The 25,699-nt window shown below is 46.1% G+C and overlaps 1 protein-coding gene across 19 annotated transcripts in view; it reads left to right on the top strand.

The window, feature by feature from the left end:
* ppfibp2b (PPFIA binding protein 2b) overlaps positions 1–25,699 on the top strand; it is a 68,398-nt gene that overhangs the window by 38,408 nt on the left and 4,291 nt on the right. For 6 of the 19 annotated variants that reach the window (XM_076042541.1, XM_076042542.1, XM_076042543.1 and 3 more), the window contains 22 exons: positions 5,221–5,448; positions 6,362–6,454; positions 11,296–11,407; positions 11,560–11,592; positions 12,724–12,785; positions 12,885–12,960; positions 13,058–13,140; positions 13,325–13,392; positions 13,475–13,540; positions 13,622–13,715; positions 16,115–16,271; positions 17,976–18,008; positions 19,536–19,568; positions 19,794–19,932; positions 20,042–20,161; positions 20,538–20,688; positions 21,929–22,040; positions 22,124–22,212; positions 22,316–22,438; positions 22,551–22,676; positions 23,195–23,383; positions 24,382–24,609. In XM_076042541.1, coding sequence (XP_075898656.1) covers positions 5,221–5,448; positions 6,362–6,454; positions 11,296–11,407; positions 11,560–11,592; positions 12,724–12,785; positions 12,885–12,960; positions 13,058–13,140; positions 13,325–13,392; positions 13,475–13,540; positions 13,622–13,715; positions 16,115–16,271; positions 17,976–18,008; positions 19,536–19,568; positions 19,794–19,932; positions 20,042–20,161; positions 20,538–20,688; positions 21,929–22,040; positions 22,124–22,212; positions 22,316–22,438; positions 22,551–22,676; positions 23,195–23,383; positions 24,382–24,609 — 2,415 coding nt within the window. The remainder of the gene's footprint in view (positions 1–5,220; positions 5,449–6,361; positions 6,455–11,295; positions 11,408–11,559; positions 11,593–12,723; positions 12,786–12,884; positions 12,961–13,057; positions 13,141–13,324; positions 13,393–13,474; positions 13,541–13,621; positions 13,716–16,114; positions 16,272–17,975; positions 18,009–19,535; positions 19,569–19,793; positions 19,933–20,041; positions 20,162–20,537; positions 20,689–21,928; positions 22,041–22,123; positions 22,213–22,315; positions 22,439–22,550; positions 22,677–23,194; positions 23,384–24,381; positions 24,610–25,699) is intronic. The other 13 variants (XM_076042553.1, XM_076042556.1, XM_076042545.1 and 10 more) reach the window with 11 other exon arrangements.

Raw genomic sequence — 25,699 nt, 5'->3', positions numbered from 1 at the left:
AAGCAGCGCTGAGGCTTTGGAACAAGCCAGAACATTTCAGATGGTCCCACCAGGCAGTTTTAGTAGCAGTGTGTGGGTGATCTGCCAGACACTGAACTGACACCACTTTCAAGTCAAGGCTGCGTTATTATCCATTTCTAAAAAACAATGTGTTTAGTCTGGTTTAAATTTTTTTCCCTCAAAAATGCAAAACCTGGTCTTTAATATTGTATTGAACGTATTCACTCACCAGCTAATTTATTCAGTAACCTTACTAGTATTAGGTTGGAAACCATGATACTTCAGAGAGGCTTAATCAATCCTTCATGATGTACATTCAACATGGTGTTGGAAACGTTGGTCATATTTGAGAGGATTTGGGCTTTGAATAATGCACCATATTCAATAATGGTGCTTTATTCAATATGGTCAGCAGCAATATTAAGACTGTCACATTTAAATCCTAACTTGTTAATATTTAGAGATTTAGAAAAAGAAACAGCAACACCAAGTGGTTACATTTCAGATTGCAGTCCGATTTCGCAACCGTGTGCAAATTGTAGCCCCAGTTTCCTGTTCTTAGCTCATAGGAGTGGCACCAGTTGTGGTCTTCTGATTGGATACGCAACCATCTCTTTGGCCGTCTTGGTCAACAGTATCAGGCACCGTGTTTAGTTATGTTAGTTATGGGTACCACAGATTTCTCTCATGATGACACGAAAAAAAAAACCAAAACGAACAAAAAACATGAACAAAAAGTTGAATAATTCGAGGGAAATTGAGAAAGTACAAAGATGAAAGAAATCAAAACGTTGTCAAGATGTCAGATGCCACGTGGATGCTGCCCTGATGCGGTTGAGATTTCTCTGCTTGTCTTCAATAGTTTCTTTGTGTGGCGTTTGTGTTCATGGTGGCATCCAGCTGCCGTTTGCCTCCCGGCAGACCAAGATGGCGAGGCTGCTCGTGTGGTTCAGTCGAGCGTACGTGTAAAGCTGCAAGGTAATCTTCGCCACGGGGCACTGCTTTGATTTAATAAACAGTATGCAGCAATTTTGACTTGCAAGGCCCTGTCCTACACAGACACACACATGGGTAGATGAAGCATGATAAGCCTTGGCAGAAGTAGAGAGAGGGAGTGAGGGGCTATATGAAGACAGGAGAGGGTAGTCCGAGGGACAAGATGAGAGACACATGGAAAGATGATAAATGACATGAGGATGTACTCTGGAAATATCATCTTCTGTCCCGCAAGGCACAACGTGCAAAGTGCAACACGAAGTGAACATGCAAGATGTTGACGCGACAAATCCTGGAGAGTCCCGTGTGCGCCGACTCTCTTCTGACTCTTTGGAAGGAGTTTCCATCTATCCATCCATTTTCTAGCTGTCTTCCCGTGACGGTGGGGTTGCAAACTTGATCATTTCGCAGTTTATCGCAGGGACAAACAACCATTCACACTCGCGCTGGTCCTCAAGTCCTCAGGCCGGGGGGATCAAACCCACAACCTCCGCCTGGTATTCTGCAAGGAGACGGCGTTAAACTAACTGAACTGGAATCAGTTTGCCTCTCTACAAAATGTCTACAAAACTGGCTAGAGCCAACATTTTAAACCGTTTTAGAAGCTGAAATTGCATGGTTACGTTTGTCCCCATGCTGACAGGAAATTGGCTGTACACAAATATTCACGCTATAAAGTCTTTTAGGATGAAGCTTCATTTTCGTGGAAGAACCTCTATCGTGAAATAACGAAAGGCACAGAGACAACATCTGCGTAACACCACATCCCGGATGGAATGTTATACATCACCATGACTTATAGTTCACATGTGCATCTTAGGCTGAATGATGAACTGGCAACTCATCAAGGGCGTATCCCAAACTTTGCCTCGGGACAGCAGGGATAGAATCCAGCAGACCTGCGACCCCTCGTGCAGGAGACGCGGTGATGGAGGACGGATGGATAGACGGTCGTCCATCTGAGATCAGCTAATAGAAAACATTGGATGAGGCTCATCAAGTTGTCATCTGGACTCTTTCTGACCTTAATGGGAGAGAACGTCAAACCTTTAGCAGTATTAGAAACATATGTTCCCTTTAGTAGTTCTTTCCAAAATGTCAACTGTGAAAGCAGTTTGTTTTGTTCGACATTCGCTTCTATCCACTCGTCCAAGCATTGTTTTTGAAAAGCTTCTTGCTTTAACTGTCTCCCTTTAGGCAGGGTGGTCCGACTCCTATTGCGGACCATCGTTGTTGTTTTTGGTTCAAAACCACAATCATTCTGTTATCAATCATCTTTGTTAAATGCACACAGGAGGAGAAATGACAGTAAAGTCTCGTTCAAGATTTAAGCCTATGTATGGCACTCAGAAAGACAATTGGGTGTTAGATAATGTCACTTCTAGACTGTCAATTTGGGATGTAAGAAGATTGTTTTTCACGAGTGAGCTTTTAAAATTGGTCAGTTTCAGGCTAAATAAAAGTTTAAGAAGTGTTAATACACAGTCAATTGTCCATATAAGAATTTATAAGAAAATTCATTCCATTTTGGACATTACGACATTGGTAATGAGGAACTTCATCAGTCAAGCAGTCCTTGATACAGTGTAAAAATGAATTCAGCAAGTCACTGCGTGGAACCAAGAAACAAACGGTTTAATCCTTCTTATCTAACCAGCAACAAGAAAAAACGGTCCTTCTTGTATTTATTATATTCCATCCATCCATCTTCTATACCCACTGACTCCTGGAGGAGTAGCATGTATTGGTGTATTATTTTGTGTAATAATATTCCTTTGGAAGTGGCCAGATGTGGTTCCTCGCCCTGTAAAAGGGTAAAGGTCACATCTGATGTTGTTTATACAGCAAAAAAGAACCACACCTCTCCTCTTCATTTTCTCCATCTGGTGGAGGAGGTCTCTTCCCTGCAGCTTAAGGCTCCTTGCTTTTCTCCTTGGGTCGTGCCTCTGTGCTTTCTAACAGAGCTGTCTCAACGCTGACAAGTTGACACATAGTTGCCCTAGTAACCAGATCCTGTGTCTGGTTACCCTTGTACAGTACACAAGTAAACACGTGAATCCATCCTGTCCGATGTTTTACTTTGGTCATGTTACGGCATTTGACACCGCACGACTTTTTGCGGGGCAAAACGCTTGTGTGTGTGTGTGTGTGTGTGTGTGTGTGTGTGTGTGTGTGTGTGTGTGTGTGTGTGTGTGTGTGTGTGTGCGTGTGCGCACGGACGCACTTAGTAACAGCTGCGAGGCTCCGGTCGGCTGGCACAAGGAATGACCAGCATCCACTCTGAACATTCCTGAGGGCCAAACACTTTCACCTCAGGAAACCCATCCAACAGCGTTCATCCAACACCGTTGACACTCTAACACAGGCTTTTCAGGAACAGGCTAAGACGTCGTCTGCTCTTTGTTTTCAGCTCTTTGCTGATTTTTGATGGACAAAGCAGGAGGTTCACTTGGAGTAGAAGTTTTCAAGTCTGACACATTGTTTTTCACTTGTTTTGACGACTCGGTGCGTTTTTCCGCGAGACTATCCAGTCTGTTCTTGACAAATTTTGGATTTGAGCAGTGCCAATCTAGGGCAGCGCGATAAGTGAAACCATTGGTCGGCGAGCAAGAGAGTCTAGAAGTCATTAACTGGGTTCTTGCTAAATAAATCCTCTTATGACCGAAGTAGAGTGTGTGTGTGAAAATACCTCCATAGTCTTTATTGCCTACTATATCCTGCTGTAGTTTGCTGTTCTCTCCTTCCCTGAATTAGGCTACATACGGCAATAATAAGGCAACAGCACAGTTCTTCCCATGCAGGCCTGCCTGCTGAGCTGTGGCAGTCGTGGCCACTTTACGTAAAGGCACATCTTCAGTTCATCCTAAACTTGGCTGCCTCAATGTGGTGTCACTCAGGCTGCACTCAGCTGTCTCTCAGCGACCTAGCAGGAACTACTGAATGGAACCTTAGAACCTTTCTTGGTACTTGGAATTTGTCGTTCCCTTGCTGTGCTGCTTCGCAATCAGTTTTGTACTTGTACCAAAAATACCTGTGGAGAGAGTGTTGACAAAAGGTGTTCTCATTCTCACCTCTGCCATTCAAACTCCAAACCTGGCTGTCTGCTTTTTGTGATGACCTTGAAATGACCTGATACTTGGATTTTGTGTGTGTGTGTGTGTGTGTGTGTGTGTGTGTGTGGGTGTGTGTGTGTGTGTGTGTGTGTGTGTGTGTGTGTGTGTCATTTGTGTGTTTCCAGGTATACAGATGTTTCACTCTAATTCAACATTGTGACAAGGCTTTTGCACGTTAGAATGTGAAATGTTCACGTTATTTTGTAATAATTTCGATACTTTTCACATGAAAACATGAAACCGTCATGTTGTTTTGTGATGATTTTCATGTTATAACGTGATGCTGAGCCCTGCTTTTTTCTAGTGTGGCAGCAATGCGCTTTTGTAGTGATTAGAACAGATCACGGGGGTGAGTGCTTTATTGCATTTGTACACAGATTACAGAGCTAGATTCAACTAGATTTCTAGAACCACAAAAGTCCTTTGAATTGTCCTATTGTGGGTTCCTTTTCAATCAACTCAAGTTGATGCAAGTGCATTTACGTGAAAATTATCACTAAGTAACGTGATAGGTTCCTGTTTTGTTTTGTTTTGTTTTTCTAGGGTGGCAGCAATGCGCTTCCATACACACACAATGGCTTAAGGGACTTTTTTTTTAATTATTCAAGTAATATAAAATATATTTGTGTTATCTGTATTTGCTTTGTTTTTACTTTTGTTAGCATTTTTTATTCATTATGTTATCAAGTTCTTGGTATTTGCTTATCATATGCAATGATTGGGATTAATGGGATGTAATCAAAAAAGGGTTTCAAGGTTGACCTGAGCAGCTCAATTTCTGCTGTTTTATAATTGACAGTTTTAATCTGATCTACCAGTATCAGATCTTCTGCTTGCAACACTGCAAATAATATATTTGTTAGGTTTCTTCTTCCAAACGTATTGAATTGGAAGGGGATTCCGATTTGGTTCTTGGTAAAAATCACAAGTCAGACATTGGAAAGAGTCATTACTATCTACTGACTTGATAACCAGGTCCATGTTTACGCTCTTTTCTTTTCATCATCATCACTTGCTGTTGACTTCTGACCTTCTTCTCTCCCCTCCTCATCAATCCATCTAATCTGCTGCCCTTCATTTTCTCCCCCCCGGCCTACTCCTGCCCTCGCAGTGTGTGGTAAATCTCATCAGTGAGCTTCAGGAGCAGATGTGCAGGTTTCAGGAGGAGATCAGCACTCGTATCCAGGAGAAACGGGCCCTGGAAGAGAGGGAGGCCCGGCAGGGGGAGCCCAGAGGCGGCCCTGCCCCGGGCCAGTGCCCTCGGTTGGGTTCGGCTGGCTCAGACCTCAGCCTGTCTGGCTCTGACGCCCAGCCCAACAGTGGAGGACGTACTGTGCACGTAGGGAGACTTGATGGATGAACTCCTCTTCCCCCTTCCTCCCCCATCATTTCTTCTCCTCCTCTCCTCCCCCTTTTTAACACGTCCGCACACTACCGGGTATTTGGATATTTCCACTGAATCAAGACTAACAGTTTCTCTCATGCGAGTGACTGCGTGTGTCGGTGCTGCTGGATGCCGTGGCCCCTGCACTGCTCTGGTTCCTGCAGGGATAAAGGCCCCTTTTCCAAATACTTCCATGCATTTGAGGGGTTTGCGGTTTCATCTAAAATCAGGACTGATCTCATGTTGTTTAACTCCTCAAGTGTTTGAAGAATTTGGGAGGGGGAATAAAGAAAAATTGAGCCCAATCAAAATGTGTTTCCTCTTAAAATCATGGACGAGTTGAAGTGATTTGATGTGGTGTGCTTGCATGGTACTGGTTCCCTTGTACTAACAAAAGTTTGTCCGTTTCCTCCTGCACTGACCAGGTGGATGGGTCGTCTTACTGCTCTCATAATGATACGCAGCGCTAAACAAAAAAAGGGCTCTACACAGTGACAAATTTGCAGCCTGGTCGGTGTGCAGCCTCATTCTGGGTCGTCGGGTTCATCCTTTCCCTGGTTGTCGATAACTGCATGCTGTGGTATCTCTTTCAGGGGAGGATCACACTTCCTGTGATATTAACCACTGCTCTGTCCAGCCCCACCCAAGACGTTTATAACAGCACTGATATCATCCGGCCTTCCGATTCCCTTACATGTACTGTCTGTGTAGACTGTGATTTAGGTCTTTTTCCGTTTGTTTGTTTGTTTGTTTTTTGTCTTGCAGCAAATTGCAAATCACCCGCATGACTGTTTGCAGTTTTGAAGAAGTAATGAGAAGACATTTTGAAGTGACGGGTTGCGCTGTCGTATCTTTACTCTGTGTGCAGGATCTGCTCCAAGAGGTGAAGCAGCTGAAGAAAAAGGTGGAGGAGCTGGAGGGGGAGAAGGGCCAGTATGAGAGGAAACTAAGAGGCACCAAGGTATTTGATGAAACGGCGCGCAGCACACGACACCCTACCACAGTTTGTGTACGTTAGAGCGATAGAGATAAGCATTCACGCCTGTGTGTTGGGGCTGAGGAGATAGTGAGAGAGTGAGCGAGCGAGCTTGTGATGCGCACCAGACGGTATGTGCGCTGGAGGAGTAGAGTATAAATAAACAGCTGCAGCTGCAGGCTGAGGAGAGTCTCATTAGCAGATCTTTAAAGGGCTTAACAAAGTAATGTAGTGCAACCAGTCGGCAGGACTGCAGCCATTACAGCCACAGCCATGAGGATTGACCACACGGGGCAGAAGAACTGCATTCTGGGTCCTGACTGTAATTCTAGGGCTTCAGCACAGTGGAACATGTCTGAAAGTATTTAGTAAACCAGACAGATTTTACCATTAAAAAGCTTATGGTGCCTCTGAAAACTTTTGAGTTTTTTTTTTTTTGTTTGTTTCAATTAGTATTTATTTCTTTATTTATTTGCTTCCAAGTTCTCACTCACAATGGCCAGCACTCATTTACCTCTATTTAACTCACCTGATTTATTGCTCTAAACTAAGCATGTGTCAAGTTTTTATGCTAAGATAACCAGTGTCTACCACTATCACTACTGACTAAAGACATGCATGGCAGGGTGACCGTGTTTGATTAACCGAACACCAGGACACTTGGCCCAGTAATGAGATACTCCAACAGTACAGTAGGTTTACTCAAATATTTCAATATATCTTCTGTATGGATAGAAAATATTTTTTTTACGGTATTTTATCACTTTATAAGAAAAAAATACTGGATGCAAAAACGGGACATGTCCAGGGAAGGAAAACGAGATGTTTGGTCACCTGATTGTATGAAAACGCCTCATACTTTGTATTCACTTTCAAATTTCAGTAACTTTTCTTTATTTTTTAAATCAGAAGTTACTTATTCATTCTTTAACGAAAACCCCACAAAGGAAGAATAAACTAGGAATTATATGGCCGATTAATGAGTGCGAGCACGTTGGCTCGGTTGCGCGGCACCGACCCGTTAACGACAGACTGGGGAAGAGAGAACCTCCGTTCCAACTCTGTCTTTCTGACTGGTTTGCTGCAGGTGTTTGAACTGCTGTTGCTTTCTCTGCGCTTACACTGCTTCCTCCCTCCCCTTTCTCTCTTTCTCCCTCCCTCCTTCACTCTCTCCTCCTCTCCTCTGCTAACTCCCTCTGCGGTCGGCCCCTCGCCACCTTTACAACCCCACCCCCTCCCTCTCTAAACCACCCCCTGTTGCTACCCTCCCCCTCCCCTCCCCTCCTGCTCCCTCTAGCTCTCCATCTCTTATTCTCTCCATGTGTGTTACCAGTCGCTCATGACCCAGCTGTCCAGCCTAAAGCTGACTGTGGAGCACACACAGCTGGAGAAGCAGCACTGGGAGGAGCGCTGGCGCAGCGCACAGGTGCCTCCTCTGCCTCTTGCTCTTGTTGTCTCTCTGCCGTCTGTTTGCTTCCGCTCACGCTGTGTTCTTTTTCTCAAACTTTTATTTATTTTTTTCTTACCTCTTCCCCACCGGTGTTCCATTTTTCCGCTTTTGCATCTGCTTGCCTCCTCTCCACCCTGATTAAGCTCTCGCTGCTCTTGTTTCTTTCTTCTTGCCATCTCCTTTTTCCACTTTTTTTTTCTTGATTCTTTCATAAGGCACCAAATATTGACATCCCCTGTGGGTGATAAATCGTAGCATCTAATGGTATTCGAGGCAGCAAATTGACACTGATGTACTAGTTTTAATGGGTTGCCTGAGGTCATGCCAATAGACCAGTCTGTAGACCAGCTCAGTGGTATAATGGTAGATTGTCTGCCCTGAGATTGGTAGGTTGTGGGTTCGATCTCTGGCCGGGTCATACCAAAGAGTGTAAAAATGATACCCATTGCCTCCCTGCTTGGCACTCAGTATTCTGGGTTGGACTTGGGGGGTGGGAGGGTAGATCACCAAAAGATTCCAGGGTGCGGCACCTCTGCTACCCACCGCTACCTTAGGGGATGATGGGTCAAATGTGGAGGACAAATTTCTCATCCTTCGGGATGTGACAATCACTGGGACTTTAACTTTAGACTGAAATACTCTGTATTACCACGTCGCTCTGTAAATATTTTTCTCCCCAAGGCGACTTCAGTGTATCTTAGTTTTCGTTTCCCCTACTTGATTAAAACAAAAAACTCCTCTTATTCCATTTTATGCCAATGGATCTCCCTAAATGTTTCAGATTGTGTTGAAATCTAGCTTGAAAAATTTCAAAGCCCAGAGGCTGTGGAATTTTTCGTTTTTTCATTCATCCCAACATTTTTCTCATAGTTTGTGTCCATGGACGTTGTGAATTGCTCTGGATGTGTTAGCAGTGTCGTGTGTGTATGTCCAGTTTTCATGTTGAATATTAAACGGTTCACTTTGTGTGTTATGCTCTGTTAAAATAAGCGCCTGAAGTGAGGTGGAGCCTTTGTGAGAAGGTTACAAACCAAGAGAAAATAATCCTGAGAGACTGTTGTTCTCTCAGCTGTTAATCGCATGTATTTGACTCTTGTCAAACTCATTGCTGTTGTCATGTTGACATCTCGACGATGGAGAGCGGAAAACGTCTGCTGAGGTTTTACTCCTTTAGTGCCAAGACACCTGCGTTATATAACGCACGTCTTCTCTTTACTGAAACCTGGTATACAGATACAGTTTTTCTAAATTCAAAGAATTTTTCTTACTTGACATGTCACACTTTGATAATCTATCATTATAATTCGGATGCCGTCAATTTTAGAGTAGAAAAAAAAAACTACATGTTGTTTTAAAGGAGGGAGTTAAAGCCTTCCGTCCCGTCAAGATGTAGATGCCAGTGCCTGGACACTCATAACCTTGAATTGACCTTTGGGAATTGTGAAAATTCTCTTCGCTGACCATCAAAACGACCCAGGGCAATATTTTACCCCCCATTGGCTTTATGTGCTTTTATGGCGAAGCAGCTGCAGGCGACGTTAAGCTCATAGTATTAGCGTAGCACTGTGTCCACACACACCCACCTGTTTTCTCCTGTTTTCTCACCTGTTGTCAACAGCTGTGATTCCAAGTTGTGTCAGATAAACGGATCAGAAATTGCTGGGATTGGCTAATTTTTCCCAGTACGTGTCGACACAACAACTTCAGTCAGGATAGTTTTTTATTTCTCCTTTGGCATGAAAAACAGTATATCATTTTTTCTTATGTTGTCACCATGTGTATTTCTATTTAGAGATTATATTACTATGCTTATCAAATGCACTTGATGTTAAAAAAAAAAGATATCTCCTACTGTAGGTGGATGTCCTAGTAGTGCAATGAAGTTCCATTTCAACGTGTGGCTGAAGGGCGGCCGTGTATAAAGTGAAGCTCTGACGTCAATTGTGCTCGATTGTGTGCAGCGCCGCCATGACGACCCATTCGACCCAGCCGTTATGCATGAAGGGGTTAATTTTAGGGTTGAGTTTAATACCCTTCTTCTCAAGGTGCGGGTACAAAGGGGATTTCAACGTTTACGGCTGGACCGGAAAGGAAGGTGCCGCGGAGCGACGGAGCGAGCCAGACGTAAAGTGAAGGGCGTTGCAGCGCCCCAAAACCATTAACACATTCCGGAAGCCATCAGTCATGCGGGCTTTAATGGTCATAGGTCGGAATAAAAACATCTCCGAGACTGATGCTAGCGTGACCGAGCCCTCGGCTCGTGGTCACGAAGCGCTGGGCTCGGTCACGTGAGCGTTAAAGGCGCCGTGAGCTAACTCTCCTCTGAGCAGTGTTGGGGAGTAACGAGTTACATGTAACGTTTTTTTTAGTAATTCACTTACAAAATAAAGACAATTGTACTCAGTTACATGTGAAAAACATGTGTCATTAAATTACAGTTACTCGTGGAAGTACAATTTGATTTTAATCTGCCCAATTTTTACGCAAAAGTCTAGGCTTTAAGTTAATTTTATTTTTGTTGCTTTGCATGGTTTTCTCATGCAATGGCTTGGCACAAGCACCGTCCTTTTCTTTTCTAACCCTCCACAAACAAAAGTTTGATACTATTACGAAGCTTCTGATTGGTTCTCCGGTCCAGTTCGAAATTGCAGCGCCCAACCACTCGCCTGCTAGTTGAATTGTCTCTCTCTGTTTTGAGTACTGCTGGAAGCTTAAAACTGTCAGGTCTAAACAGTTGAGAGCATTTATTTCAAATATAGAAAAGTAATCAAAATGTAATCCATTAAATTTAAAACTACTAAAACGATTACATTTTCAATAGGGTAACTTGTAATCGTAACCAATTACAATTAGAAAGTAATCTTCTCAACACTGCCCAAGAGCTATGAAATAAAAAGGTTTAGCGTTGAATTAAAAAGCCAAAACATTTTCACAAGGGAAAAGTTAAGAAGGTTAAAGCAGTTACGTGCAAATTTGGCAATAAGCTTTAACGAAACACTTCATTCATTTATCTGCCATTAGATCTCAAAAGGTTCAAATTTAATGTCAAAAAACCCAGACTTCATTTTATGGGCTCTTCTCAACAAACACATTATCATTGGTTCACAGCGTGTCCTGAGCAGTCAGAGGGTGACCCCCGCCTCCGTAACTTCCGACTCCAGTCGCTATCACTTGAATGGAATTCCAGCGTGCATTGGCACACCCACGCTGCCTCAGCGAGCAGGGCTGATAAAACGCGCCTGTTTGTGCGGAGTCAACTCGCCGCTCCTCCTCTTCTTCCTCCTCCTCCTCCTCCTCCTCCTCCCTCCTGGATGTCCGCTGACCTGGAAGAGTAGCTTCACCATCACAGCGCCCTCTCTCTGCCTCTGCTCCACAGGCGGAAATCTCCGAGCTGCAGCAGCTCCTGGCCTCCAAAGACGCCGAGATCGAATGCCTGCAGACCCAGCTGCTGGCCAGAGGCGGCTCGGCCAATGACAGCGCCGAGAGAGGTACGCACACACAGCTGACGGCGTGCAGTCACTCATGTGGATGAGTTGTGTGTCTGTCAACTCGGATTACTGCCACATCTAATCAACCTGTCTCTCCCCACATGCCGCGCTCGACTTTACACTGTTTGACTCTCTGCTGCCCTCTGCTGTAGAGGAGGTGTATGTCAAGCAGCTGATTAACAAATGTAAGGCATGGTGTGATGTTGTGTGTTTTCATTTTTCGCTCCCCCATCAAAGTGCTTTATGTCTGTGCAGTTATCGTAGCAGTGAAAGTGCTGGATGGATAAGTGACGACTGATATGCAACCAGAAACTTTTGTTTTTTTAATTGTGTTTAAGTGCTTTTTGTCTGATAAATGCCACGTTGTTGGTTGATTTAGGTATTTTTGCTACATAAAACTAAAGAGCTCAAGGCTTTAGTATCCTTTTAAGTCCACGCTTTACAAACTCATTATTAGGTCACCATTATGAAAGAGATGGCTGCTGGCTGTTGGTAGGATACCTTAAAATCTTGACCGCGACATAATTGATCATAGTAATAAAAAAAGCCTTTTTTTTTTATTTATTTTTTTTTTACCCTAGCTTCTCTGTTGAGTGTGACCAATCAGGTGTTGTTTAGAGAGGGCGCAAATGGTCACGTGACTACTCTATTCGTACAGCAAATGGAAATGGATGCGTCTGATAAAATAGATGCAAAGAAAACTAACACGTTATTTTTTAATGTGCTGTTGCTACACAGTAATATTGACATTCAGTCAACCGAAATCAATTACTGCTAATTGAATAAATGATGCGGCCCTATTTTCTTTTTATTTACATTTTTTATGTTTCTGTTTAATACAGTAACATCATCAGATGAAAAAAAGCCATCTATAATATTCATTTATCTTTGTGACCTAATAATGAACAGCAAAGATGTTCCAAAATCAAACAAAAAACAAAAAAACAGCGTAACTTTCTTATGATCCTGTTGAAACAACCTTGTGCATTTTAAAGGGATATTAAAGTCTTTCCTGGCCTGGTCTGTTGGTCTGTGCTGCTTGCGCAACCCTCACGTGAGAAGTCGCATGAATCTTGACGAGAGCTCTCGCCACCGTGTCGTTTGTTGGTCGGCATGGATTCCCTCGACATCACTCATATCGTGGTGAGGAGCTCCAGGTGATGGCGCCGTCGCCTCCGGTTTGCTTCGCCTGTTTATTCGTATTAGCATGGCTGCCGTGTCCGTCGCCCAACATTGCGTCAGGCTCCTGTCGTGACGAGGGCTGCCCCTCCCCCTGCCCCCAGTCTCTGCTTTAACGCCTCCTTCCTCCTCATCAGACCAGGAGTACCAGCGGCTGAAGGTGGGGATGGAGTCTCTGTTGGCCTCCAACGAAGAGAAGGTACAAAGTTGGAAACCTTTTTACGAAATCAACGGCTTCCCCTCGCCAAAGCCGAGTCTTAACAGGTGAAATGTTTGTGTCATCATCCGCTGAGAACAGGACCGCCGTATAGAGGAGCTGAGTGTCCTGCTGGGCCAGTACCGGAAGATGAGGGACGTCATGGCGCTCACACAGGGTTCGAGCAGCTCACTTACTCCCCCTGCCCAAGCTCAACTTTAGGGGTGCGTTACTTTCCCGCCGTTATTTGACGCTTGTGTGTCGTTGCCCTCCAGGCAGCAGCGAGGAGGAGCTGAGCGGCAGCTTGAGACTCAGAGCCATCACGCACAAAGCGCACTCGGACTTCCTCAGGTCGGAGGTGAGACAACCAATGCAAAGCCAAATTGCGACTTGTTAGGGCCTCTGAATAATTGGGAGAAAAAAGAAAAAAAAAAACAGTGGGGCACCCCCTCCCCCTCGTCTTGTGGGGTTGCACAGTTTGTTTCCCTGTCGAGTGGTACCACAAAAAAACAAAAACATAATTGTGTTTTGTCCCCGGCTAGATGTCGTCCAGAGGCTCCTCTCCGCTCATGTTGTCCTCGTCTCCCTACCAGAGGGAATTGGACTCCAGGTACGCGAGGGCAAAGCGCAGCTTTTCTCGCAAAACGTGTCTCGCAGCTTCCCTGTTTAATCATTCGTGCCTCCCGTTGCAGCATGCAGAACTCCATGGAAACGTCGCTAGTGTCGGCGGGGGACACAAGCTTCTTTAACGGCTCCTGGTAAGTGGAACCTCTTCCTGGGTTTTTCCGCTCTGAAACGGAAGTCGACGACATCTCAACTCTCGAGTCGTGTCGTTGCAGGCACCAGCGCAGGCTGCTGTCCAGCAGCCTGGAAGAGCTGCAGAGCGGATCTCTACGAAAGGTTTGGCATCCGACCGGCTCCTTTGATCACTCAGTGTATCATTAATATTAATCTGTGTGTGTGTGTGTGTGTGTGAGATCTAGGTTTTCACATCTGCTTTCTAATCGTCGCTAATCTGCTGTTTTGTACCTAAACAACCAGCAGCTACATTCACATGTGCAAAAATCATCCTCAGTCCAATTGAAATTGTTTCAGTGCAACTTTATAAAGCTTAAATGTGTCATGTTTGCAAATTTTGAAGAAGAAACAGCGTCATCAAGTGGTTACCTTTTAGATTTAGCTCCTTAATTTGCGTCCCCTGAGGGAATCCGTACCCTCCCTCTCCTGCGCTTGCCAGTGAGCTGCACTTGCCAGTGAGCTACGCTCGCCTGTCCCCCCAAACCAGGACACCTCGTCCACCTTGTTCTTCGTTGGTTTATTTGAGGACGCGAGCATTCACCCTCATTAGATATGTGCTTGTAAAACGCGCTGGATTGTCCACACCAGGCTTCCTTAGAGAAAATGGCAGTCCAAGAGTGCAAAAACCAAATTACTTTTATTGTACTGCAATTATACACTTGTATTAATGCATTATTGGGCAGTATATTATGTTTTTACCAATATAAAAATGATAAATCAAGCCAAATATTACACACTGGACCTTTAACCTCACTTCTATGCACTGCATGCGAACATACACGTATTGATCGTTTAATCAGAAAAAAAAAGAATAGAATCAAAACCAAAGTAATTTGACGGAAGACACAGCTGACGACGCACGTGATCAGACGCTTCACCTCCTGAACTCTACCCCAAGCCCCCTGAGCGGGAGCCACACGTTTCATTTTATGTTTGTCTCTCTCGGGGTCAACAGCTTCTTCTTCTTATTCACATGTACATCGGGGCAATATTTTTTCTCTTTCTCTGTAATGAGTTCACATCCCGCCTATGGCTCAATGAGCTGAAAATTCCGTTCTGACCATAACAAAAGTTGACACGTCAACATAGGGTTGAATTGTGCTATAAGTGGGATTTTCTAACCCAACCAGGAAGTTGGGATCGCATCAAGTGTTTGCATGGACAAAACAACCCAATGCCCTCCTTTCATTTATTTCCCCAATGAGCTAAAATGTTGAGCCACATTTTTACATGGATCTATGTGTGTGAGCGTAGCTGCTGCTGTTGTTCCTTCCTGGTTGTTTCCGATGCTAACTTGCTAACCCCGTCGGTGCGGTTCTTCTTTGATCTCTCTCTTTCTTCTGTGTGTGTGTGTGTGTGTGTGTGTGTGTGTGTCTGGCGTCTACAGGCCGTAGAGTTCCTGCCGGTCGAAAGTGAATCAGACGTAGGTGGAGAGGTACTGATTTGCTGCATGACTTCCAGCTTGTAACCCTCGCAGACACGTGCACGCACGCACGCTACATCCTCCGCTTCGCTGGTCGGATTTTTACGCTGTCACGTGTTTCCGTCACACGCTAAAGGAAAAACGAATGAGCCGCAGAATTGAGGGGTGGGGGGGAGGGTTATAGTGCCCTCCCCTGCATGACCTTTGACCTTGTGTCCTCAGTGCAACGAGCAAAGTTCACAGATAAGTTTCCTTTTGAGAGCATAAGAGAGGAGATGCCTCCTACACGATCAGTCGCGCACACACCCTCTGCTCGGCAAATGTCCGCGCTGTAAACACACACACACACACACACACACACACATACACATACACATACACAGAGAAAAAGGGCCAAGACCCACCTGAAGTGGCTGTCAGCAACACTCGGCATCACAGTTGCCTCCCAGCTGTTTCTTTCTGCTGGCCTTTCTCCTTGGATCCTGTCAGAGCGCCGTGAGTTGGATGCCTGGTCAGACACTGGCATCATCAGACATCTACCCTCCAAAGGACACTATGACCACTGTGTTACGCAACAGAGCAAGGGGCCTAAAGTCCGTCCGTGACTCATATTCAGGCACACGTGTGTGTGTGTGTGTGTGTGTGTGTGTGTGTGTGTGTGTGTGTGTGTGTGTGTGTGTGTGTGTGTGTGTGTGTGTGTGTGTGTGTGTGTGTGTGTGTGTGTGGAGTCAGCCAAAATAATGTAAACACACATCAGGAGAAAGAAAATCTTGCATAAATATTTCATTTGTATAAGTACTTCTATACTTATAGAGGCCTCATTCAACTACACCGGGGGCCCTTAAGCAAGAAACTGAAAATACATGTGCAGCAATCCCATTGGACACTTTGTGCCAACGTTACCCAAGCTGTAGTTTGCCAATGGCCACCGCTTTGAGCTCCTCTTGTAATTGTTGTGGCCAAAGGTAACTTATGTTAATGATAGATGTCACGATGTCTGAGTACATTTGGTATTGAAATATTCATGCAAGTTTTTGTTATTTATGCTGACTGTTTGAGGATGCAGCTCCATCATAGAGAAATCCTTAACAAACACATTTATATGTTACAGAATCCACCGCTGGAGCTGAGTAAGTACCAGACTCTGCCGGGGAAGCGGAGCCGAAAGAGCGAGCTGAGGCCCGAGCTGAACGGCGAGGGGGGCGGCGAGTATCTTTCCCCGGTGCAGCTCTCTCCCATCCACAGCCGCGACCAGGACTACAGCCTCAGTGAGTCCACAATTCAGCTTCTTTTTCTTTTTCTTTTTTAAAGATAATTCAAACCAAACTTCAGAGAGGTAGATCTCACACAGCAGCTGATGGAGAACTTGATGCTTCCACATCTACTCCTACGCAGATCAACACTTTGGTGTAAAACAGATCATTGCTAAATACGATTGTTGGTATTTTTCTTTTTATCACAGACACATAGAATGTTTAGGTGTTGTTTTCGTACCTTCACAATACAATAAGAAAAATACCCACAATCGTACTTGTTAAATGAAGACATAATGAATCCCGTTCAGCTCATTGTCAAGTTTTAACTATCGATTTTAAACAGCAGATCTCACATCCGCTGTGTAAATCACATTTGAACTGCAAAAAACCCTCTGAGCTTGTGCAGTACATCAGGGCTGCACTGCGTCTTTGGACGACTGCTGAAATGCGCTTTAATCTAATGATCCGACTGCAGGGGTGCCGCCCCCACAGCTTAAAACGTGGCCTCAGCGCTCCCTCTGCAGCTAATGTGAAGCGTGGCAGCTCAGCCACAAGTCACGTTCACGCCCCCACGTCAAAGACTCTCCTGCTGGCCATCGTAAAAAAACGCACAGCTTGAGCTTTTTGTGCAGCTGGTGCAATCTTTTTCGACGCATTTCTAACACTTTCTGACGTCCTGCGCGTCACTCAAACAGTGTAGTACCTTCGGCCGCTTTGGGAGGGGGCATTCGGGCTGTCTAGCCTTGCTGGTGTGAGCTTAATACAGCTGTCAGGAAAAGAAGGTTTAAACTTTTAAACTACCTAATTAGTTTGTCGTTTTTAGAAACCTCTTAATGATGTCACTCTTGATTTTAAAAGTGTCCCCCAAGCGAATTTACTGCTTTAAATATCCCCCCCCCCCAAAAAAAAAAGAAAAGAAAAAAAGAAGAAGACATTTTTGTTTGTACCTCTCAAACTTTAAGCACTTTTCCACCTTTTGGTCTTCTTCAACTTTCTCGCGCACACTTACATGCTGGCAGCACGAGACCATCATTTAGCCACGTATCTGCCGGATGGAGGCAGCTTCTATCTTAATACATTCGCACTCTCAGCGGGTCCCAGTTTCCGTCTCAAGGATCGGGATCGTCTTATCGTTTCGAAAGTGGGATCATACAGCTTCGCCATAATCGTACCCCGTCTCGTTAAGGCGATTCCGTTAAGTCTACGTTAATGTAGAAATAAGCCTCTGCGTTACAGCAGTGAACGCCGATCACATCTGGGAAACAGAAACTTGTGTTGCTTTTGGGACGTTTGTCCGTTTGTTTGTTTTTTAAAGGTAAATCCAACTGTTGCACTCGTTGCACAATAACCCCCTCCCACCGTATGTGTATATAGACTACCAATCAAAGGTTTGGACTCCCTGTAACGTCTTTTATGTCATAAATATATCTTGCGCATATGTTTGATGTCTTCAGGGTCTATCTGCAGTTTAGAAAGTTGTAAAGATAAAAAAAAAAAAAGAAAAACAAATGCATGAGAAGGTGTGTCCAAACTTTTGACTGGTAGTGTACCTGCTTGTTCTTCACTTCAATCTTAATCTTATTGATCTGTTATTAAACCTATATTTTTTCTACTAACTTGGCTCCTCCTCCTCCTCTTCCTCTTCCTCTTCCTCCACATCCTCCTCTCCTATGTGTATCCTCTTCCTCCTGCTTTCTCCTTTGCCGCTCCCCCCAGTCCGCTGCAGGAGCGCCAGCGCTCCGGCTTTAGGTACCGTATGCTCTCTTCATACCACTAATGTCGCCACTTCAGAGGCGACCCTCAGAGGGTGTGTGTGGGCGTGCGTCCTTGTGTGTGTGTGTGTGTGTGTGTGTGTGTTTGTCAGTTTGCCAGTGTGAGGCTGCCTTATGCAAACAAATATGCGATCCACATTTGCAGATACAGAATATCTCTTTCTTGTCATTGTAACAAGTCCTTGGCAGTGCTAAATAGCTAATAAATAGTTCAGCAAAGAGTAACACAAAAACAAACACTCACTCGTCCACTCCTTTGAGCTCTCATCTTAAAGGTCAAGTGTGTAATATTAGGAGATTTTGAGAAGAAGCGGCGACATCAAGTGGTTACATTTTAGATTTCAGCGCTCACCCTTCTCCCGCTCCCAAGCTTGCCAGTGAACTACGGTGGCCCGCGCACACAAACCTGGATACCTCGTCCACCTTCTTCTTTGTGGGTTTATTTGAGGACGCAAGCAGTCACCCTAAATATAAATCGCACTGTCAGGCGAGCCGGATTGTCCACACCGGGCTTCCTTAGAAATGTGGCAGCTAAATGGAAGCAAGACCCCTGTTATATGTGTATTCTTATGTATAAAGAAGAACCGTTCTATGGGTAGGAAAACCAAGTTAGTTTTATTACTGCAGTTATGCACGTTTATTCACGCAAGGATGGGCAGTCTATTAAGCTTTTACCAATACCTGTGTGTGTGTGTGTGTGTGTGTGTGTGTGTGTGTGTGTGTGTGTGTGTGTGTGTGTGTGTGTGTGTGTGTGTGTGTGTGTGAGCTGAGTCAGGGTGTTTTTCACTGAGGATCAAGCCGCTCCGTGGCCAGGATTATGGGGGCTCCCTCATGACTCAAAGAGCTGTCGAAGATAATTCCCGGCTCTCCCGCATCAGCAGCACACGCACAGGCTGTCTCGGAGCTAATAAGCGCACACGCACACACACACAAACACACACACACACAGCCACCCAAGTGTGAGGCAGAGCCGGAGATTAAAGCAGAGGGGTAAGTCAGAGGGGGCGCGAGGGGGCGAAGAGCGCCGGCTCAAGGCTGCGTGTGCTTCAGCGAGCTCAGGCACCGCCGCCGTAAACAAACGACGACGTCCCGACGCGGAGAAAGGGCGAGCAAGGCGAGTAGACAAGCAGAGTATTCATTTCGAGGAGGAGGCTTGGCGACTTTCTCACCCAAAGACTTATTGACACACAGGGAACGGCAGCTCCACACCTTGGTTAAACTGCGAGCAGGTGGGAAATCAGCTCTGGGAGCTTTTTAGCGTCGCATTTTTGTAACCGGCTGCTAGAGAGCGTCATTATAAATGAAAGAAGCAGCCTCGTGTTGTTTGTGAACAGTCGGGCCCAGGTTTGCGTCAGCCTTGGGCTTCCACGTTCTTTTGCGAATGCACAAGCTGACTGGGATAACGATATGTAACCCGACGGTGAAGAAGACGCCTGCTAACGCTTCCCTCTGCTCTCTGTCCTCTGCTTGGTTTCCCTCCTCCCTCCGCTAACCACCGCCGCAGGATCGCCCGGAAAGCATGACCTCTATGATGTTGGTGGGTACCATGTGCCTCGACCAATCACTGGGCTGGAACACGGCAGGGCTGAAAAATCCAAACGAATTGTGCCCTCATTTCTGGCAGATTGCCATGTTGTAATCCAGTGGCAAAGATATGGTTTTGTCCAACCTGAAGGCCCCCATAGGCTTTTCGTTTTCAACCACCATGCTCCTCCATTTATTTTACCAATCATCATCATGTGCTCCTGTGTTTCGGCCCCAGCAGGCCGTCTAGAGAAGCCCGAGGAGAGCGTCCTCTCCGACGTGTCCCCGCTCTCGTCCGGAGTGGACTCCGGACAGCAGTCCCCCGTCTCCCCCGAGAACAGGAAAAGAGAGAGAGGCATCAAGAAGCTGTGGGGGAGGTTCGTGTCTCAGCGCGTCTCTGTGGCCGCGTCCCTTTTTTTTTTTTTTTTTTTTTCCTGTTTGTGTTTTCCCGCTCGGAAACGATGAAGAGCTTCGTTCCGTCCTCAGGATCCGTCGCAGCCAGTCGGGCAGTCCGGCCCAGGGTCACGACCCCGAGCTGGGCGAGTTCAAGAGAGGAGGCTTCAGAGCGACGGCGGGACCAAGACTGGCCCGATCAGGGAACACACGGTGAGGGATGCACACACACACACACAGACACACACACACACCTGTCTGACAGATTATATATGGAATATATAGACAGTAAATAGAAAACATTCAATGAAAAGTGATGCAGTGCAGATGGAAACGGGTGGTAGTTTTGTACAATTACAGTGCAGTTACAGTATAGTACAGTTTCTTTATCTTTACTACTTTCTACATTGTAGATACATACTGCATACTACATCAATATATGAGCAAGATACATGGAAAAACTACATGTAGTGAACGCTGACTCTAACATATACTTTGTATTTGTGTTCATACACAGTTTTTGTTGCCTTCAGTGTCAGTGCAGTCTGTGTGCGGATTCTTTTGAACTCAGTCTCGCCCTTGTTTTCAGAAACTTGAAGATCCCGTTCGCCAAGTGGAGCTCGGAGCAGGTGTGCGACTGGCTGGAGGAAATTGGCCTCAGCCAGTACAGCATCCTGGCTCGCCACTGGGTCAGCGGGGGCCAGACTCTGCTGTCAGCCACGCCGCACGACCTGGAGAGGGTAAACGCACGCACGCACGCACGCACATTACTCAGAGCATTGTCGGTTTAAAATGATGATTACCGCCTTGCTGACATGACGATCTGCTCAGCCGCTGAGACGTTTGTCTGTTCCACCTGTCTGTCCAGCACCAGCAAAACAAGTGAACCTGTTGGCGCAGCTGCTGCTGCCCAATGCGCCACGTTATTCACATAATAAATTGCAAATGAACAACTAAAATCTGAAATCTTTACCTGCTCTGTCGGGGATGGTGGGTTCGTCTTGCCAGCTAAGGGATACCCACGTTTAACTTGAGTCTCTTAGACTCTCAGTGCTTATCCAATCACAGGACACGGAAGACCAGCTAGCTGGCCTCGGCGTCGCAGACTCGAGATGTGATTGGCTATCGCAACTGACGGTGCGCCGTTCACGCACAGCAGACAGGAGCCTGCAGTGTTGATTCTGAAGGCCTCAGGCAGATTCAGAACATGAACCTGGCAACACAAGATAGCTGAAATATGATTGGATAGACTCTACTGTAATATACAACACTGGCAGCAGTCCAACCAAGTGGACATTATATGACATGAAGAGAAAGAACGAGAGAGAACAACCTTACTATCACACATATTGGAAAAATTTACTTTTCTGAGTATGTTTAGGTCGGCAGTGGAGGCCTCGCTAACCCGCAACTGGTGGCTGCCACTCGGACTCTCACCGGGTTTCGGCTCATGTTCCGTGCTCACTTAGTGCGGACGTACGTGATCCGCAACACACTTTATGATTTTTTTAAATTTATTTTTTTCTATATTATTTTTATTGCACTGAGTACATCGCGTTGGATACATGTTTCTCATGAGGCAATCATAATTTATTTATTTTTTCTCCTTATGTCATAAGGTACAGGAAATATAATTCAATTAAATTGGAAAACATTTATATATAATAGTAATAAAGAAAATGAATGAATAAAATAAAAATGAAAATATTAAATAAACAAAAACAGAACAAAACAAACAAAATAAAATAAAATAAAATAAAGTAAATAAAAAAAATTGCACAATGAACAAGAACAAGGCAGCATTATCAAGCATGAATAGATGAAGTGTGACAATATGGCGTGTCATTACACAGCTTGGGAGAAAGTGTTGATAGGCTCAGTAGAAAGGATAGCATCAGTGGTCAGGGTCAGGAATTTGCATCTATCTGCAGGTGGAGTAACACACTTTATGATTAACGTTTCCCGCACCCGCCTCAACAGGAACTGGGCATGAAGAATCCTCTGCACAGGAAGAAGCTCCAGCTGGCCATTAAGACCGTCAGCAACAAGCAGGGCGAGAAGTCCGCCGAGCTGGACTTCATCTGGGTCACTCGTAGGTTCCCCAGGGCGCACGTCGGCATCTCGAGGTTCCCCGCCGGGCCAACTCTAACCTTATTTTTCCTCGCGATCCAAAAGGGTGGCTGGACGACATCGGCCTCCCGCAATACAAAGACCAGTTCAACGAGGGCAGAGTGGACGGACAGATGCTGCAGTACCTCACCGTGGTGAGCGGAGAACGTCGCTCCGGGGTTGAAAAAAACCCCACCGCGCGTGAAAAGACGACACATCCCTTCATCTGGTTTCCCCCACGTTGCTTCTTGTCCGCAGAACGACCTGTTGTACCTCAAAGTGAGCAGCCAGCTGCACCACCTCAGCATCAAGTGCGCCATCCACGTCCTCCACGTCAACAAGTTCCACCCCAACTGTCTGAAACGCAGGCCCAGCAACGAGGTAGCGTCTGCTTTTGAAGTTGTGAGGAATAAAAGTGAAGGAAATGTTCAATTCAAGTGAAGTAATTATTCATTGTTTTGTGTCCAACACTGCCTCTGTTCTCTGCGCTCAGAACCAGTTCACTCCCAGTGAGGTGGTCCAGTGGTCCAACCACAGAGTCATGGAGTGGCTGAGATCTGTGGACCTGGCAGAGTACGCTCCAAACCTGAGGGGCAGCGGTGTGCACGGAGGGCTCGTAGTGAGTGCACACTTCCACAGCCGGAGGAGTCCTTCATATATACACACACAAACACACACACTTTCAGATAATGAGGAGGAGGAGGAGGAGGAAGAGATGATGATGATGATCATCATCATCATCATCAAGATGAGAAGAAGGAGGTGGTGGTGATGATGATGATATTAATGATGAGGAGGAGGAAGAGAAGGAGGAGATGATGATGAAGAGGAGGAGGAGATGATGATGATGATGATGATGATGAAGAGTAGGAGGAGATGATGATGATGATGATGATGAAGACGAGAAGGAGGTGGTGGTGATGATGATGATATTAATGATGAGGAGGAGGAAGAGAAGGAGGAGGTGATGATGATGATGATGATGATGATGATATTAATGATCAGTAGGGGAAGAGAAGGAGGAGATGATTATGAGGAGGAGGAGGAGGAGGAGGAAGCGGGGGGGTGATGATGATGATGATGATGATGATGATGATGATGATGATGACCTCGACCCTTTGTCTCTCGTCTCCACAGATGCTGGAGCCTCGTTTCAACTCGGACACGCTGGCCATGCTGCTCAACATCCCCCCGCAGAAGACGCTGCTGAGGCGCCACCTGACCACCAACTTCAACAGCCTGGTGGGGACGCAGGCGCAGCTGGAGAAGAGGGAGTACACGGACGCGGCGGGTTACTCCCCGATCAGCATCACCGCCAAAGTCAAGGTAGCGTACCAGGGAGGGAGCGGAGGGGGGGAGCGGCGTTCCCGGGAGTCAGCGTCGAGAGAGCTTCCTAATCCCAGGTGGAACCCTGTCGCGTCAGCTCGCTTTAATCTCTCGCCGTTTGAAGCTTGCGAGAGCAGAATGAAACCGCTCCAGTTCCCGATCGCAGCTTTTTGAAGTCAGTCGCCGCCGCCTCGGCTTTAACCCCCCTTTGTGCGCCGCACTGAGGGAGTTAACTCAAAAACGGAGGAATAATCCAGCCTCCAAACGCGTCGCGACGCTGCCTATCGACGCCTTTTGACCTTGGATCTCAAATCTCTTCTGCAACTCCCAGAGCGATAAATATTAGTAGGTTTGTGGATCAAGTGTAACCTTCAGGGTCAAGTACACTGTGTGTGTGTGTGTGTGTGTGTGTGTGTGTGTGTGTGTGTGTGTGTGTGTGTGTGTGTGTGTGTGTGTGTGTGTGTGTGTGTGTGTGTGTGTGTGTGCGTGCGTGCGATGTAATCGGTGGCTTCATTCAGCCAAAGGAAGCTTAGAAAGCACGTCTCCCGTAAGCTGCTCACACCAGCACACAAACCCACTGCTCACAACAGAGGGGTCCCAGTTTTAATCTCCCCGCTTTCACAGTTTTGAATGTTGAGCTGAATGAGGTACTTTCATTTATAATAATAACATGACACATAATGTATTGCACACAATCACAACCATCCCATAGTATAATTACTGAACGCATGCAGTTTCTGTTTGAGGTTTGGTTTTGGTCCGGTCAGAACATCAGCAGATGGCAGGTTAAAAAAAAAGCAAGGTGGCAAATGCAGAGAGGGGAAAGTTGAATATTTCACTGCAAATAGTTTGAATAGGCATAAATCAATTGAGGGTGGGGGACTGTGACTGTTTTGAAGTCGTCCTGCCGATCACGTGACCAATTTTAAGGCATCGTGCCGGTCATGTGACCGTTTTCAAGGCGCCCCTCTCCTGTCTCCTCTCTCCCGCCGCCGCAGCCAAAGAAGTTGGGTTTCTCCAACTTGGCCCACCTGAGGAGGAGACGGCCCGACGACTCCACCGATTACGTCTGCCCGGTCGAGTCCTCGTCCTCCTCCTCGTCCTCGTCCACGGCGGTGGGGGCGGGGGCGGGGGCGGCGGCCAACGGGGTGCAGGTGCGGCCGTACGCCGGCTTCCGGGGCCTGAGCCCCATCCTGGACCGGGAGTCGGAGCGCCCCAGGGACCAGGTGGGCGGAGCCGCCGACTGCAGAACTGAGCCGGCGTCGCTGTGACGGCGACGACGACAACCGCGACGGCGGCCGCCACCGTCGGGAGTCCGCCGACCCTCTGCTTTCCCCTTTTTGCTTGCGGCCCGTAATAATACCTCAGCCCAACCCGACCAACCCCACATTCCGCCCTTGCACCTCTAACCCCGCCCCCCTCATCAGCCCGCCAACCCGCCCCCCGCTGTGCCTTAACAAGTGACGAGATTCACGAAGCCGAGGTGGTGAATCTGCACTTGGAGACTCTGTTTTATTGGCTCCTCACTAACCCGACCTCAGTCCTGTGCCATCGTCTAACTCGCGACGAGAGAGAGAGAGAGCCAGAGAGAGCCGGCGTCTCTCCAGACTCCCCCCCCCCTCCCCCCCGTGACATCACTTCCTGTAACCAAACAGTATATACGGATATCTCCTGTATAGTGTTATGCCATCAGCGCTCCACCCTCATGACGACAGTGATGATGTGACGCGCGAGTTTGGAATTTTGTTTTCTCCTGCTTTTGTCACACGGTTGAGGGGAACTTGTGCAATATTTGCATCCTAAATACGGAGGGATTTTATTTAATTATTTATGTCTCGCCGCGCAGCAGATTATAAGGACGCGCAGTAGTTTGAACCTGGGGTGGTTTTTGTACGGTTATTTTTTCATATTTTCCTGTAATGTTATTTTTATAGTTAAAAAGAAGGTCCCGCGCCACAGCTGAAGGCTACGTGTCAAGACCTTCGCTGTGGTCACGTTAATGTAAAGGAAAAAAAAAAATATATATATATATATATATATACTGATCAAAGCATTTGAAAAATAAAATTGTTTGTGTGTCAAGTGTCGTTTTTGTGGAAAAAAAAAAACATACAGGGAAGATGGGAGATTTGCAAGAATTCATTTAAAATCATTTATTTTGAATTAAAGTGTCTATAGAAATCCTCCAGAGCCTTCATTTCCTTTTGTGGAAACACACAATCATCCCTTCACGGTCAGTTAGATGTATCTCCTTGATTCTTCAGTATACACTGGACACCACTCTTAATGATTTTTTTTATTTCTAAATGAGTACAG

The sequence above is a fragment of the Nelusetta ayraudi genome, unplaced genomic scaffold (assembly GCF_046127955.1).
Source record: "Nelusetta ayraudi isolate G7.1 ecotype Tasmania unplaced genomic scaffold, CSIRO-AGI_Nayr_v1 ptg000071l, whole genome shotgun sequence".
Taxonomy (NCBI): Eukaryota; Metazoa; Chordata; class Actinopteri; order Tetraodontiformes; family Monacanthidae; genus Nelusetta; species Nelusetta ayraudi.
The sequence above is the reverse complement of the archived record's forward strand: the minus strand, read 5'-3'. Positions and strand labels throughout refer to the sequence as shown.